General features: G+C 34.6%; 2 protein-coding genes across 4 annotated transcripts in view; one reads left to right on the top strand and one right to left on the bottom strand.

The window, feature by feature from the left end:
- Nucleotides 1-6,288, bottom strand: part of LOC132557442 (protein split ends-like) — a 55,117-nt gene extending 48,829 nt beyond the window's left edge. Inside the window, exon 1 of the mRNA XM_060221930.1 lies at nucleotides 6,206-6,288. Within this exon, the coding sequence (XP_060077913.1) occupies nucleotides 6,206-6,288 (83 nt within the window). The remainder of the gene's footprint in view (nucleotides 1-6,205) is intronic.
- A 2,013-nt stretch (nucleotides 6,289-8,301) lies between these two features.
- The window catches only part of LOC132557628 (deacetylase Oant_2987-like), a 39,506-nt gene continuing 31,042 nt past the window's right edge, over nucleotides 8,302-16,765 (top strand). For 2 of the 3 annotated variants that reach the window (XM_060222154.1, XM_060222136.1), the window contains exons 1-2: nucleotides 8,302-8,757; nucleotides 11,240-11,356. The gene's annotated coding sequence lies outside the window, so the exon portion shown is untranslated. The remainder of the gene's footprint in view (nucleotides 8,758-11,239; nucleotides 11,357-16,765) is intronic. The other variant, XM_060222144.1, reaches the window with a different exon arrangement.

The raw sequence follows: 16,765 nt of genomic DNA, 5'->3' as shown, positions 1-16,765 counted from the left end.
ATTTATGGATTTTTTGGGTGTTATTAATGTTAAATTCATTGATCAACACATATTTTGTGATATCTGAAATTTTGTACAGATTTTATGTCAAATTTTGAAACACTGGTGTAGTTAACTATATCCTTCAAAATACAAAATGATCACCAAGTTGATTTCTTGATTGTTTTGAAGCATTTAAAAAAAAAGGGCAATTTGTGCAAATGAAAATCTACAAACAGGAGGCCAAACCACATTTCAATGTTTTTGTAAAGGAACACACAATTTGGCTTTCTTGATACCTTAAGATTCAAGTAAATGATGTTATTGTAAAAAAGTAACCAGATTTTATAATGACTTGTATCTTTTAATTTAATTTTACTTTGGTAATTTAAAACATAATTGTAAAGAAATACATAATCTCATTGTGAGCCGAGTAATGTATCCACCACAGACCTGTTAATGAGACTTGTATGTATGGAATTAAATTATGATGGAAGACTTCTAATCTTCAACTTCATCTTAAAACTTTGCTCATATAAAGACAGAGCAATGCAATGTAGTTTCCATTTGTCAAGTATTGGATGGAGTACAAATCTATTTATATAATGCAATACAACTTGTTGTATGACATACAGCCATCCAATATGTAATTCCTGTTTCAAATCGTGTGCACTAAAAGTATTTAAAACAATCATTTATTTTTATAAGACTAAAAGATATTTCTAATAAATCTGTCAAATTTCCAACAGTTTGGCAACTGACTTGCACCTCATTTTATCAATTATCTTTTGGAAGACACAGTCAAACACATATTAATAAAGAGTTGTATGCTTGCTCAGCTATCGAACTGAAATTTAAACATACAGTATTCTTACAATATGTAAATCCAGTCGGACATTTTGCTCTAAGTTACAATCCAAAACTATTATTCATATCAATTTTTAAAATTAATCAAGATTGAGATATTTCTAATTACACACAATTCATCATGTTAATGATTCTTTCAATAGTTAATACAAGATACTAAAAACGGCCCTATGCTGGAAAGTCAGAAACATTGATGTATATGGCTGGTTGTGTAGACGTATGGAATTCAACTGAATTACTAATTTAACCAAAAGTCTAGTTATTTCAAAAAGGAATGTCTATTAACAATGACTTAAGAGTTAAAAGCATTTTTAATATGTTTAACTTTAATTTGCAGCAGGTTTCCCCACTTTATAAATATCACAAGTGGCCCTTGTTGGACCTATCACTCAGCTCTGCTGGTATTATCATCCTTTGCCAAGAAACAGGAAGAATTATATAAGAAATAATTAACAGCTGTTTATCAAAATGTTCAAACGTTCTTTAAAAAAATATCTCAACTACAGCTAGGGGGAGGAAATTTGAAACAAAATTACATAATTACTTTCACTTTCATCCTAACATATATCACGTCCAGTTTAAATAATACTTTCCTCTGGAAAGAAAACATCTTATTTCCTTGTCTGTTTAATTTTTTTCCCTTCAAATTCAAGCCTTCAGCTTTACATCTCTATAAATACTGTAGGGTCATGTATCAATTTACTAAATGTTGATGTTACAAATTTTCTGAAAGTAAATCATATTTGACTTCAAATTGGATTGTAGCCTGGATATCTGTACATAACTTAATTCTTCTTCATGAATTAAAACAGATTCAATAAGCATCTTTTGATGTTTAAGGGGCACAAGCTTTCAAAAGCTGCCAATATACAACTTCAAATAAAGGCCCTCTGACACACTTCACATCATTTTGTCAAAAAAGATTTATTGTATTCCTAAAGATAAGGACCAACAAGGACGTAAACTTTACCAGAAGCATCAAATATCACTAGACAGTTATACACAGGAATCCAGGAATCGACAAAAAGTGCTGGAGAATGGATGTCACTGGAACCAACCAAACACCTAAACAAAACCTTGTGCTAGGAAGGAGTTGTGTATACACATTAATGACCTTGACCTCATTGTGACCTATCAGAAATGCCAAGCATATGTGTTTACATTCCTCAACATTGGAAGTGGTCAACTGCAACCAGCTGCGTTATATAAAGCAGCTTGCGAACAAGATTATTTTTTATGAAATAAGTGATAAAAAAATTTAGAGTTGGTATTTAATGTTAAACATTGTTACAAGCAGCAGGACATTTCTCTATTGTAATGGGCAAGGACATGAAAAGAACGCCAATTCATCACAATAATGTGAACAGGGATTTGGTCAAACATGGTCAATTTGATCATCTATAGCCATGATGGCAAGCAAGATCTGAAAATAACAAAAATTCAAGGTTCCATAGAAAACCGCTGCTATACATGTAGTTGTATACAGTGTCTTTGTCTATCAATGATACATATCAATGCATTTTCTTGGTAAAATCCCCTAAATAACATCACAGTAAATAACTTGTTCATAATTGGCCCCTATTACCCAGCACATGATTACAAAACTCTAAATTTGCTGAATTAAATGAAGCATTTCTAACATCTGAATTCTTAGTCCATCTAACTGCCATAATGTAGTCCATCTAACTGCCATAACGTAGTCCATCTAACTGCCATAACGTAGTCCATCTAACTGCCATAACGTAGTCCATCTAACTGCCAGAATTTTATCTCAAATTGGATAGAAAAACAACAAATCAAAGATGCCCTTGATATCCATTGGTTAACAACAATCAGTAACTGGAACATGTCTCTGAAAACGATATCAACTGAAACAGAACCTGCTACCTGTATACACAATTTTAGACTCAGCAATGAAACCAATATACTGAAATACACTAACAATCATTCTTTTATGAATGATTGAATCTATGAATGCAACAGCTGTTATGATAGATGTAGAATAAATTAGCAGGTCCCTCTCCTGTGTCCATTATGTACTTATAATGTATTTAAATAATTGATTGCCAATGCCATTACCACGAGGAACTTATGTAAACCTTGTAGCGGCACCTTCAGCCTTATACATACAAATGGACCCGATACAAATTACATTTCCACCTGACCATTAGTCACCATGGAAACCAACAAGAGAAATCCAATCATTTTGCGATGGATACAAAGAGCTATCTATTAGTGTGAGCTAGACTTTAGGTTAGACTTTAATATAGTGGTACTTCTGGTAAACTTCCTCCCCATCAACAACTCAATTAACAGTGTTCTCATGTAAGATCTGACAGATGGTGTGTTTGAAAAACCAGTAGGCTAAAAAAATTGTAACTGTTAGTGGTTTTGTTCTGGAGAAGTTTTGATGTAACAATTGCCAGCAACCAGCTTTTAATTCTGTTCTTCCTAAACTTAACCCTGACAATTATCTTACAACATCAATATGGTGCTTTTTTCTCTTGTTTCTCTAGAAATATGTTTATATCATCCTCCAAACATTATGGTAGCATCATGTCAGTTATAGTCCTGTTGGCCTGTGTCCACAATAATCTTCCTGATAAATTACAAAGAATTTTTACATCATTAAAACATTTTCCTGTACCCTTTGAAATAAAACAATCTTTGCAGACAGAAAGAAATAAGAATACATCTACCACTTTGAACCTTCAAAAACAGATTTTCATGATGATTAATTTCAAACCAGAAAGCCAAGGAGACAAAATCTCACAATATGGAGACCCCGTGTACACAGCTGACCTATGAAGCTGTGTCATGGTGATAACATTTATTGAAAAGCTGGTCACATGAGACTCGAACAAACAGGAGAAAAACCGCCCTGCCCTGAGTGTGTGTGGCAGCTCTCAACAGGTAAAGGCATTGAAACGTATCGCACTGTAAATAGGCTTTACTTCGCAAACTGTACAAAATGTTTACAGCCCTGTGAAAAATATCTGTCGTCTATTGTTCAGTCAAATCTCCTGTTTGTGGGACCTTCCGATGAAAAACTGTGCTATTTTTGAAGTTTTGTCCGTCATTCCTTTCATTCTCGTTTTATATTTCTAAGGCATTAGCAAAATGATGTATAGAGAAATGTTACATGAAAAGAGCTTCATGTACATATAACCTACAAGGCTGATGAGCTACGACGAAACATTGCCTGTAAGAACTCTAAATCCACTGATCTACTATCTACTGAAAACCATTACAAATATGAAATTGACTGCAGTAATGCTAAGTTCTTCTAATGTCTTTAAAACCATACTTTTCACCAGAAATCCATTCGAAAATTTCCAAGAACACAAGATTAATAACTTCACCAATTTTTTGTAAGTCTGGCCTTAAGTAATCCATCAAAGCTGGCAAGCAGGCCGAATTCAATTACTTTAATCTATATCCAGATGCTGTTTGGCAAGCTCAGACTGGAGCGGTGAAGACTTTTAAACCATTTTCTCTTCTATGGAAGGATTTTCTTAAATCCTGCATTAGAAAAAGTTCACTAACGACCTGGTAACAATGAGTGCTTTATAATGGCAATATCCACTAACACAAACGGGAAATCCAATCCTGATGAAATCAAACAAATTCATACCACTGCCAGTATTTTTACCTCTTTTAATTTTTTTTCTTCTTAAATAGAAACACTTTTCTCTTTTGAGTATTTCCTTGAGGCACAATTTATTATAATTTAATCCTGGATGATGAAATATCTTCTGTGTAAACAAGTATAATCCGTTAGAAAACATCAAAGCTGAAAATATATTCAGTGAATATTTCCTCTGCTAATCCATCACACAAAATGTCATCAAGGAGTTTTCTCCCCACAACATCATAACAAGCTGACCACATAATGTAACCACACTGTTTAGCATAAATCCATTTCACTGTTGAAAACAAACCCTTGTTTTACTGTAAATAATCCAATGGTCACTTCACATTGACACACTGTATAAATTAATTAAATTTCAACCCATGTTGAAAATGCAACAGATTTGCAGGTAAAAGGGGAATTTTTGATCAAATTACCAACATCATTATGACTGGCCTGATTTCTCAATCTATCGTTTTCCACATACCACAAATAATCTGACTGTAATTGATCAACATGTTTTCCCTATAAACTAATGTACAACTTTCTAAAAGGTGATTTAAGCAATTTTTGTTTTGTCTTAAGATAAATTACCAATATGTAAAAAAAAATTTAAGAGCAAACTACTAATCTCAAAAATTTAAATATACATATTTATCCTAATATTCAATACCTGAAAATGTTTTTAATGTAATGGGCAATTTATTAACCCCCAACAAGTCCACAGAAAGAAATTTTCAACTGTTTCACTTAATACAACAGATTTTTTTTAAAATATCAATGATTGTAAAATATAAACAAAAAATGACAACAAACAGTGTCATCAAAGTATGTCACTTTAAAAACACAGAGAAAACTTCAAATCTCACAGCAAGATCAATTATTGATGTTGCATTGTCACATAAAAGTTTTATTTAAATCTTCAAGAATATATTAAAACTTTTCTAAAATGCACAACAGTACAAGGATATTAGTTACATTAAGATTATGGATGTACTTGTAGCTGTAATTGAGATTCTGCTGTTTAGACACCTAGCAGGTGCCCCTTAATAAGTACTATTCCCAAGTCCTTCTGCACTATGTTCCAGGTTTGATATTTATTTGGACTTCTGGTTACACGATTACATAACATCTTGTGCAATGATCAACACAATATTACATAATGTTATCTGGATTTCTCTCTCCCCCAGTGAAGACCTATGACGAAATCCCATAATATTCCAACACCCCGGGGAAAAGACCATCCAAAGCAAGCGTTCTCTATAATGCACTGGAGTTTTCAATGTTATTCCTGTATCCACAGTTAATTAACGATTTTCAGTAATACTTTTTCAACATTACAAAAAATAAATATTTCACAATACAATCCATACAACATAGACATAAAGAAACTGACGTTTATATTTACAAATATAAGCAAAACCTCAACTTGATTTTTTCCTTGACGGCTAAATATTGTGCAGTGCACAGCGATAAACAAACGATCCACATCGTGGGGAAGGCTCGAAGTCTGTCCTACATCATGGCGTATAAAATCATCTTTCGAATCATGACATTTACGAAATACAGAGCAACAACATAAATCAGTTATATCAATGTTTAAACGTGCTGATTTCTGGGGCAATATCATTGGAAGTATTTCCAGAACGCGCCCACATAAAATGGCTGACCCCATTCGCTCATATAGCATTGTCAACGTGCATTTCGAAGGTATGCACGCATACTTACCGTTTAAAGTGTTCAGACACCTCATCTTCTGTGACTTTTTCCGGTAAATTTCCTACGAAGAGGTACCTAGTTTCTCGAACCATCTCTTTGTCTCCTACATTACGTTAGGTTGATTCTAGTTACCATGATTTCACTGTTTCAATATCCCATGTCTTTACATCCTTCACTTTTCTCATAGCGCTATTCCTGTAGTAAAATAATTCATGCCCTTCCATGACGTCACCTACACGTGACCTTCGACCGACTGATCTTGCGAATATATTACAAAGAATCGGGGGTCGTCTCAAAATATTTTTCTCCTCTAAATTATATAAAACGTGGCAAGTTTTAATAATTTATGACCACATTGTGTTTTATAAACATAATATATCTCACGTTTATTATGGCCACATCGGAACGTCCGAAGTCTGGTTAATTTGAAGATTGCTCTTTACGAAACAGGTGCCCGCTAATTATTCAAAGTACCCTCCATGAACCGTATTTACTCTAATATAACCTACATAATTTATAAGCAACAGGAGGACGCATTATTTTAGTTACATGTGTATTCATATATTGTATGTGTCTACGCACACATCAACATTTCGTGATTTAATTAATTTTCAGCATTGGCTGAGTTTGTTCGCTTTCTAGACTGACGAATTCACAAAGGCTGATAGAGAACAAAGTCGATGTGTCATTAATGTCTGTTATGTCAGTATTTAGGACGAATGAAAAAAGGTAGTGATTAATAGCTGTCATGTCACAAATAACTATGTGAATTGAAACTTCATCTTGAAACTACAATTATGCCTAGATGGCTATTTTAGCAATGATTTTATGGTGTTTCACCAATGTACATATTACCGTAGTTAGCCATCATTAATTTATCATGACAGATGATGGATTTCGTAACACATACTGCTGTATACCAGCCCTTATGATTTGTGTATAGATACAAAATCTTAACTTCTGTGGCATAGTGTTACATGTCAATTTACATTAACGAAAAAAATATTACCTATACCATGTAGTTCGTTTTGTAAAATAGGCTTCAATAATTTATGAAACCGACCACAAATGTGCACGTGACAGATTTTTGTTGGTTTTTCCTTGATATTTTATTCCAACAGGTATTTCGTGTTTTAATGTCAGAACAAAAAAAAACGTTAATACTAGTGTGTTTGTGTTCGCTCGTTTGTCAGACAAGAAGTCATGGCATACTTTGTACAGTTACAGTACTTCTTTGTGTGGTGCCATACAAGCTCACAGCTAGGTTTAATGGCGGAACAAGCTACAGGGTTGGTTTAGCAGACGGTGACCTTTTCGAGCCACTCGGTAGCATGCTGCGTCCTACTTTTTATAGCTTTGATTATTGAATATCACGTGATTTTGTCCATGTCTGTTTTTGTGAACAGTTGTGATGTATTTTTTTTAATGTGAATATGTAGATCTATGTTTTCTGTGTAATTATTCACTGCTCCAAAATTAGCATAATCAATCATATTTCATCAGAACTTCCTTTGAAACTGAGATATGGTTTAGAATGCAGACATGAATTGACACGTCACGTATACAACGTGTACATATGTGTGTTCAATATCTATTTCGACAACAATAGAATTAATTATACTTGTCAGGCCTATGTGTAAATTGCAGTGTTCATAATGGGAAGCGCTTATAATGAAAGTAATTTCTTATCACATGACTAACACACGCCGTCACTAATTGGAGTGCGATATGTATGTACATAGCATTTCACTGAGCCTACGTTTATTAGGGTGTGGCAGCTCTTATCGTACAAGTATTGTCAGATATGCATAACACTGATCAACATTATTACCACAACAAATATCGGTTAACGACCACCAGAAATGGCAGGTATTTTCAAACAGAATAAAAAAAAATCACTGCCAACGAATATAAAGTAACAGTGCAATGTTTATTTCCTAAACCAAGACATCCGATATTCTCGTTTCAAGTTCTTATCCTCGTGGCTTAACACTAGCTCAGATAGAAAGCACAACATTCCAATATGGCGGTGTTTGACATTGAAGTATGTTGGTCTCCTTGACGTGACTAGCTACAAAGCACACAGACGGTACACGCTTTCAAACCCCAGTAGACCCGAGCCGTTAGAATTTATTTATAGAACAGGAGTTAGTATTTTGTACAGATTTTCCATCTGTCGAGTGTACGCCTCGCCTATTGAAGGCTATTTCGATGTCGCTCGAAGTGAGTTTTAACATCAAAAAACAGGTACAAGAAAGTACAATTGTAGCTCAATAACTTTCTCTCATCCTTGCTGTTTCTTCTTATTGATTTTTCGGGCCAACAAGACGAAACTCCACATGTCGCTCGGGTTCGCTTAGTAGTTCGTCGAGGCCGCGTTATCGATCTAAACCTTTGGATAGACTATGTGGGAGAGTGACGGTACACCAGACGAGTCCATTTAGTCAAAAAGGGAATTCAGATCCAGCCAAGGAAGAGTTCATCTTTGAGGGGCATTCCGGAAACGATGGACTAAGTAAACGGTGACGTGCACTGTTGTGACTACAACCATGCCTCGAGAGGTAAACCCCGTGGCGCCTACCACTAGTATGCAACTCGTTCATTATAATAACTCTCATAAACTTGGTACAGATAATGTATAACATACACGAATACACGGGGTATTGAAAAGCCAATTATGATTTAATGTATTTTTTGTAATGCATGTAAAGTTTGCGAAACTTTTCAACAATATTCACTCTATGAATTTCTATATAACTGTAAAAACAATTCAATGTTTATCTTTTTAATCATTAATTTGATAAATTGATGTCAGCAGTAGTTATCAATTTCTTTTCAGTAAACACGTTACCATAACTTTTTAATGTATTTAATTCAATCTACAAGCATCCGTTTATATTCTTTCTATAAAAGCATGAGACAGAGATGTCACTTTACCGGAAGTAATATTTATACCTCATTCTGTATTTGGACATATTTATATTTACAAGACTATACATTATTTAAGCTTCTTATGTTAATTTTTACGATGTTTATCTACTTAGTGTGAATGTTAATTTTATTTTGTTGTCAATTCTTAATTTAGATAAGTTAGTTAATTTATATATTTCAATAGCTCGTTTATTTATCTATTTTTCTTGTTTGCGTGATGTTTGTTGTTTGTTTTATTGTTTATTTCAAGAATGGAAAGGAGAGTGGGCGGGAAGAGTTTAAACCAGAGAACGTGTAGATTAAAACATGTTATCTAAAGTCTGTTTTCGATGTAATAGTGTGTGATATTTAAGATGATCTAACGGCCTCGTAGTCATTAGATTCCATCATGTCGTAAAAATTTGAATGTCATGTCACGTTATCTTACCGATGTAAAAATAAGCATACTGCTAATGCTGACGTTTATTTCATTAACAGATATTGAGAATAGACGATAGTTTTAGTTTTAGATAATATAAGGTCAAATTCAATTTTAAATAATAATATGAATGTAAGAATGAAACATAGTATTACATCATCAAACGAGCCGTTTTTATCACACTCGTTATGAAGTTTTGTGTAACCGAGGGCGATTAATTTTATTCAATTCCAAGAGGAAATTTACAACAGACATGCAAAGCAATCGATAAATCCATGAAACCGAAGAGGCTCAAACGGGTGTTTTTATAAATAAAAGACGAATATGTATCGATCTAGTGTCATCAAGTCATAGCCATACATGTATAACACATTTCATTTATGTAGTTATTTTCGTTCTAATGTTTTTTTTTACGTACTTACTAAGTTAGATATGGATTTGATATATTATAATTTTAAGAGGATTCGAAAGACGTGATTGAAACCTCCCAATGTGGGCCCCCTTATGACAGAGATAAAGTTTTCATTGTTCGTCACAAACTCTTTTAGATCCCGGCTGCGTAGGTAACCTGGCACAATACTGACTTCGCCAAGTGCACTGCGGTGAAGGCTTCCAATGTCTTCATGTTGTCTAAGTTATTGTGTGCGATCTCGATTTACATATTTTTAGCGTTGGTGAACTAACTTGCTTATGTGATTAACAGAACGCCATATGTATGAAATTAGTGAAGATATTCTGTATAAATTTTAGCTCGTCCAGGTCTACAAACTTCTGTAAGTTTATCAAAACAGTTGGTTTACATTCAGTGTATATCATATGATCTAGGCATTTCTTTGTCTCAATATTCATTTGACAATTGTACTCAAATCACCCTTTCGTAGTAAGGAATGTCTACCAGAAAATCTCGTATAAAATCTTCAAGAACCTCCCAGTCACCACTATCGCCCTGATATACATTGTGGTTTGTGGTGTTTTAGCATAGGATGCGAGCGTGTGCCGCGTGTGCCACAACATCTCCCCCTCCCACCCTCCTCAAAAAAAAAAACTTATTTGGATTAATATTATGTTAACTTTAACAACCCCAAAGAGCTTTAGACCAATCTGAAATACTTGCTTATATATATATACATGTATATAAGTATATAGTACCTTTTCCTCTATAAGAACTTTTTTTGTAAATCCACTTTATATACTCCCACATCCAAATCTAAACTAAGTAACGCCTTCGTTCTCTTGTTATCAAAGCGTTCTATTCACAGAAATGTGAACTTTACCGGAAAGTATATCGTGAAAACTATATCCAAATCAAAGTAGAGAAACACACGGAAGACGAAATCATAAGAGTGATAGAATTTCTGGTTAACAATATGTTCGTCGTGGGCTGTGATAAAATCATACAACAGACTATTGACATACCTATGGGAACTTGGGAACTATGTTGTCTCATAGCTTATTTGTGTTTTTTTCATACAAGGACGAATTTATCGAAGAATTTATAAAACGTGACACAAAGACCCTTCGAAGTCCTTATTTTTTTCAGATATATTGATGACGTGTTGTCTTTAAACAACACGGAAATCATTAACCATGGGCATCGCACTGGAAATCAAGGACACGGCAGACTTAAGCTGTGTACCTCTATCCTTTCATGCAATGAAACAAAAGGGACAACTTTGTTGTTTACCTTGTTTCAGGTTGGAATGAGACTTGCTTGGATTGACTACGATTTACATGGCGTGGGTCATCAATGAAACAGAAAACGTTTATTCTTCGGGAAAACCTGGCTTTCTTCTCGTTGTTCTTTATCACGGGTATACGTGTGAATCTTTCTATTGCCCATGATTTGCAGTTTCGTCGAATTTGAGTTTGAATTAAGATTCAGTTAGCATGTCGGTATTTTGTCAGTTTTTGTTTGTTTTCTATTTGTTAATTTTATCTTCGTTTCTTTTGGCTGTTTTTATTTTATTTTTGTCGTCATCATCATCATCATCATCATCATCATCATCATCATCGTCCTCGTCGTCGTCGTCATTATCATCACTACTGCAGCAAAGTATTTATGATAAATATTTAATAAGGTATCTGGTTCTGTACTGTTTGACAATGAGAATAGCTATATTGTCTTCAATGGAATAAGGATTCTTTCACTAGCAAATCCAAAAGGAGGAATCGTTGATTGTTTTTACCTTTATTTGTAGGAACTCTTGCACTTTATGGCATTCACACATCATATGAACTATGGTTTCTCCTCATAAGTTACAAAAATACACACTGATCTGAGAACCTGATGCAACTTCTACTATTAAAGCCACTGCATTGTAGTATTCACGGAGTTTAATCTATCCGATCCAGTCTATTTCTGGTAAAATTAATCGGTTGTGTTTCATTTGCGTCTACCAGATGATATCGCGTTTGTTTGATTGAAAATCATACAAAAGACACACAAGCGATAACATATGTTAATACAAATTTTAATACGATACAATAGGGCCAGACCATGAATTGAACTACATCATACAGTATCCGCCAGTGACAAGAGCCCACAGTTTGAAGCCTTGGAGATGACCGAGGAAAATCCGAAGTGATCAAAAGAAAAGTCAGAGTTTAGACGGGGAGGTGCACCAGACCCATGGTGAATTAAGTGAATTTCGTGATTTTCATATGTGTGATTATTTAGAAAGAATTATATAAAAGCCCAGACCCGTTATTGTTTTACTTCAAAGATAAGTACAGTCTGATAAACGACAGGGCGATAAACTGGAGGATGTGTTCTTAAGCCTCCACATTTTCCGGTGTTGTTTGGTTTTTATAAATCCTCGGTCCACATCGTTGGTTCCATTTGTTTTGGTCTCTCATTGGCTCGTATTCTTGTTTCCATTTGCTTTTGTATTTCTTTGTTTTATTTCTGTTTGGCGTCTGTTTGTCGTTCCTTATGGTATGATGCCTGATGTGGCCATGTTGTTGTCGTTTATAATGGTATGATGTCTGATGTGGCCATGTTGATGTCGTTCCTTATGGTTTGAGGTCTCAAGTGGTCATGTTGTGGTCGTTCCTTTTGGTTTGATGTCTAATGTGGCCATGTTGTTATCGCTCCTTATGGTTTGATGTGCGATGTGGCCATGTTGTTGTTGTTGTCGTTCCTTATGGTTTGGTGTCCGATGTGGCCATGATGTTGTCGTTTATAATGGTATGATGTCTGATGTGGTCATGTTGATGTCGTTCCTTATGGTTTGGTGTCCGATATGGCCATGATGTTGTCGTTTATAATGGTTTGATGTCTGATGTGGTCATGTTGTGATCGTTCCTTATGGTTTGATGTCTGATGTGGCCATGTTGTTGTCGTTCCTTATGGTTTGAGGTCTCAAGTGGTCATGTTGTTGTCTTTCCTTATGGTTTGAGGTCTCAAGTGGTCATGTTGTCGTCGTCCCTTTTAGTTTGATGTCCGATGTGGCCATGATGTTGTCGTTCATTATGGTTTGGTATTTCCCCAGTTCATGCTTCTGTTTCCTTTTAAATTAATGTCTCATCTTGTTGTTGTTTTGGTTGGTTTCCAGGCCCCCTACTTTTCTAAACTTTGCTCTTTTTGTTTTCAGGTCTCCTTAACTCAAATGTTGTATAAGTTTATTTGTGTTCCCTTAAATTCTACTGCCGTGTTGTACATCACCTCCTGCTCGTTGAACTTTTCTATATTCACTTGATATGAAGGTAATTTCGTCTTCGCCACTATGTCTCGTTATGTTTGACATTGTCACAAGTTAATCTTTTCCTTATTTTAAACGCATTTAAATTCATACATAAAGATTCGCAGACCGAGGACAAAACTTTCACCAATGGATTTCTTTTGAACACAGAGTGCTTACACCAAGTAAGAGAGCTGAGGTCGTGTCAAGGTCGGGTTGCCACGATCACTTCGTTGGAATTAGTTGATTAATTCGACCTGAATGATATGTCTAATCTGTCAGACTATCTATTGTAGCCATAACCTCTTTGGAGTTAGGTACATTCAGTATTTCATATGATTAACCTGTAATTTCCTAAACAGATATCGACTCGCCTGTAATTTTATCAATGGTTGGTCTACCTATATAGATATTGATTCGCCTGTAACTTTATCAATGATTGGTCTACCTATATAGATATGGACTCGCCTGTAATTTAATCAATGGTTGGTCTACCTATATAGATATCAACTCGCCTGTAATTTTATCAATGATTGGTCTACCTATATAGATATGGACTCGCCTGTAATTTTATCAATGGTTGGTCTACCTATATAGATATCAACTCGCCTGTAATTTTATCAGTGGTTGGTCTACCTATATAGATTACGGCTCGCCTGTAATTTTATCAATGGTTGGTCTACCTATATAGATATTGACTCGCCTGTAATTTTATCAATGGTTGGTCTACCTATATAGATAACGGCTCGCCTGTAATTTTATAAATGGTTGGTCTACCTATATAGATTACGGCTCGCCTGTAATTTTATCAATGATAGGTCTACCTATATAGATTACGGCTCGCCTTTAATTTTATCAATGGTTGGTCTACCTATATAGATATCAACTCGCCTGTAATTTTATCAATGACTGGTCTATCTATATAGATATCAACTCGCCTGTAATTTTATCAATGGTTGGTCTACCTATATAGATTACGGCTCGCCTGTAATTTTATCAATGGTTGGTCTACCTATATAGATATTGACTCGCCTGTGATTTTATCAATGGTTGGTCTACCTATATAGATTACGGCTCGCCTGTAATTTTATAAATGGTTGGTCTACCTATATAGATTACGGCTCGCCTGTAATTTTATCAATGATAGGTCTACCTATATAGATTACGCCTCGCCTGTAATTTTATCAATGGTTGGTCTACCTATATAGATATCAACTCGCCTGTAATTTTATCAATGGTTGGTCTACCTATATAGATATGGACTCGCCTGTAGTTCTATAAATGATGGGTCTACGTATATAGATATGGACTCGCCTGTAATTTTATCAACGATTGGTCTACGTATATAGATATGGACTTGCCTGTGATTTTATCAATGATGGGTCTACCTATATAGACATAGACTCGCCTGTAATTTTATCAATGGTTGGTCTACCTATATAGATTACGGCTCGCCTTTAATGTGTTTTATTGTTCTACCTATATAGATATTGAATCGCCTGTAGTTTTATCAATGGTTGGTCTACCTATATTGACTCGCCTGTAATTTCATCAATGATTTGTCTACCTATATAGATATCAACTCGCCTGTAATTTTATAAATGATTGGTTTACCTATATAGATATAGACTCCCCTGTAATTTTATCGATGATTGGTCTACCTATATAGATTACGGCTCGCCTTTAATGTGTTTTATTGTTCTACCTATATAGATATTGACTCGCCTGTAATTTTATCAATGAAGGGTCTAACTATATAGATATTGACTCGCCTGTAATTTTATAAATGATTGGTTTACCTATATAGATATAGACTCGCCTGTAATTTTATCGATGATTGGTCTACCTATATAGATTACGGCTCGCCTTTAATGTGTTTTATTGTTCTACCTATATAGATATTGAATCGCCTGTAATTTTATCAATGGTTGGTCTACCTATATTGCTCGCCTGTAATTTTATCAATGATTGGTCTACCTATATAGATATCGGCTGGCCTGTAATCAGTTTATAATGAGTTATGGACATTTACACAGCAGAACGTAAATCCGATTCATAATGTATGGATTCTATGATATTGCTTGAGAATGCAGACCAAACCAGCAGACTGGAGACGCATCGAGAAAATTGAAACAGGAGGGAATACTGGCAGAGGAAACAACAAAACTGTACTAGCTGTTTCAGCCGAAGAGAGAATAAGATAACACGAGCTGAGGAGAAAACAATTCGAACTTCTCGTCTGAGGAGACAACAAAACAACCCAAACTGAGGAGGCAACGAACCAAACACGAACTCAGAAATTAACAAGACAAACGGATTAAAAAGATAACGAAAAGATATTTACTTAGGAGGGAACTGAACGACCCTGAGGAGGCAAAAAACCCGAATTCAAAAGAAAAAAAGGGACATTAACCGGCAATACAATACCAAACAAAGTGGTATTAAGATAACTCCAACTGAAAAAGAGAAAAGGGACAGCAAAACAACTCGAGATGAAATACAATATGAAATCAGAAGACAACACATTTTTTTCCGAAACAAAAACTCAACACACATAAATCTTTTGCTGTAGTTTTGGTTTCATCATAAAATGCTTCACTTCTATTTCGACAAAAGCACTAGAACCTAACGGCGCCATTGTCACGAAATCGGACTAAATAGCAAGAGAACGAGTTCGCTTTATTTTGACAAAATTACGTTCATGTGTATGAAAGTTAAATTGAATTAAAATGTAAACAAAGCATTTCAGCCACAGGAAATCGTTCCACCAAACTGCAAAAGAAAAGCTGCGGACCTAAGCATATATTTACAACATGTGTGTATATTGTTGACATTTAACATAACTGGTTCAAAACTGCGATTTGATATATTTAGCATGCAAATGAAATACCGGGTTCACTTTGTTTATGTTGAATGGGATATATATGTAAAATAACGCCATGGGAATTTTAAAACATTATTGTTTAAACGAATACTATTGTCTTGTAGTTATCAAAAAATTCTAACTACGCTCATTATGTATGGGTTGTGTGTTATGTGATGTCATACAAATGCTAGGTTTCATCAAGCATGACACTTTGTTAACTGATCGGAATATTAAAGTCTACATATGAACTCTGAATATAAGTAAGGAACAGTTGTAATATAATTCATTACTGCTTACGTATCGTAAACCTACATTTGACATTGATTGGTAAAGAATGTGTTACAGTTGCGGTCTATGTTGAAAAAACCTACATGACACTTGAACTTGACATTTTGTGCTATGTAAATGTGACTAATTAAAATGAGACTCATATTGCCAGTTAGTCTACACTCCTGACAGACATGTTACACTAAAACATATTTTTGACACCGTGCTTGTATTAATCTATAATTTAGCCTATCAATCAATCAGTTTTATTGGATTGTTACATCCAAACACAAGATCGATACCAAAAATTCTAAAACAAAACATATCTGTACATCTGCAAACAATTTAAGAATCGATCAATATGTTATATACAGCCTATGCTTTATAAAAACCTGCCTTCCTCAGTT

Source organism: Ylistrum balloti, unplaced genomic scaffold (genome assembly GCF_031769215.1).
Source record: "Ylistrum balloti isolate Yb309-2 unplaced genomic scaffold, AGI_CSIRO_Ybal_v1 Utg369656, whole genome shotgun sequence".
Taxonomy (NCBI): Eukaryota; Metazoa; Mollusca; class Bivalvia; order Pectinida; family Pectinidae; genus Ylistrum; species Ylistrum balloti.
The sequence above is the reverse complement of the archived record's forward strand: the minus strand, read 5'-3'. Positions and strand labels throughout refer to the sequence as shown.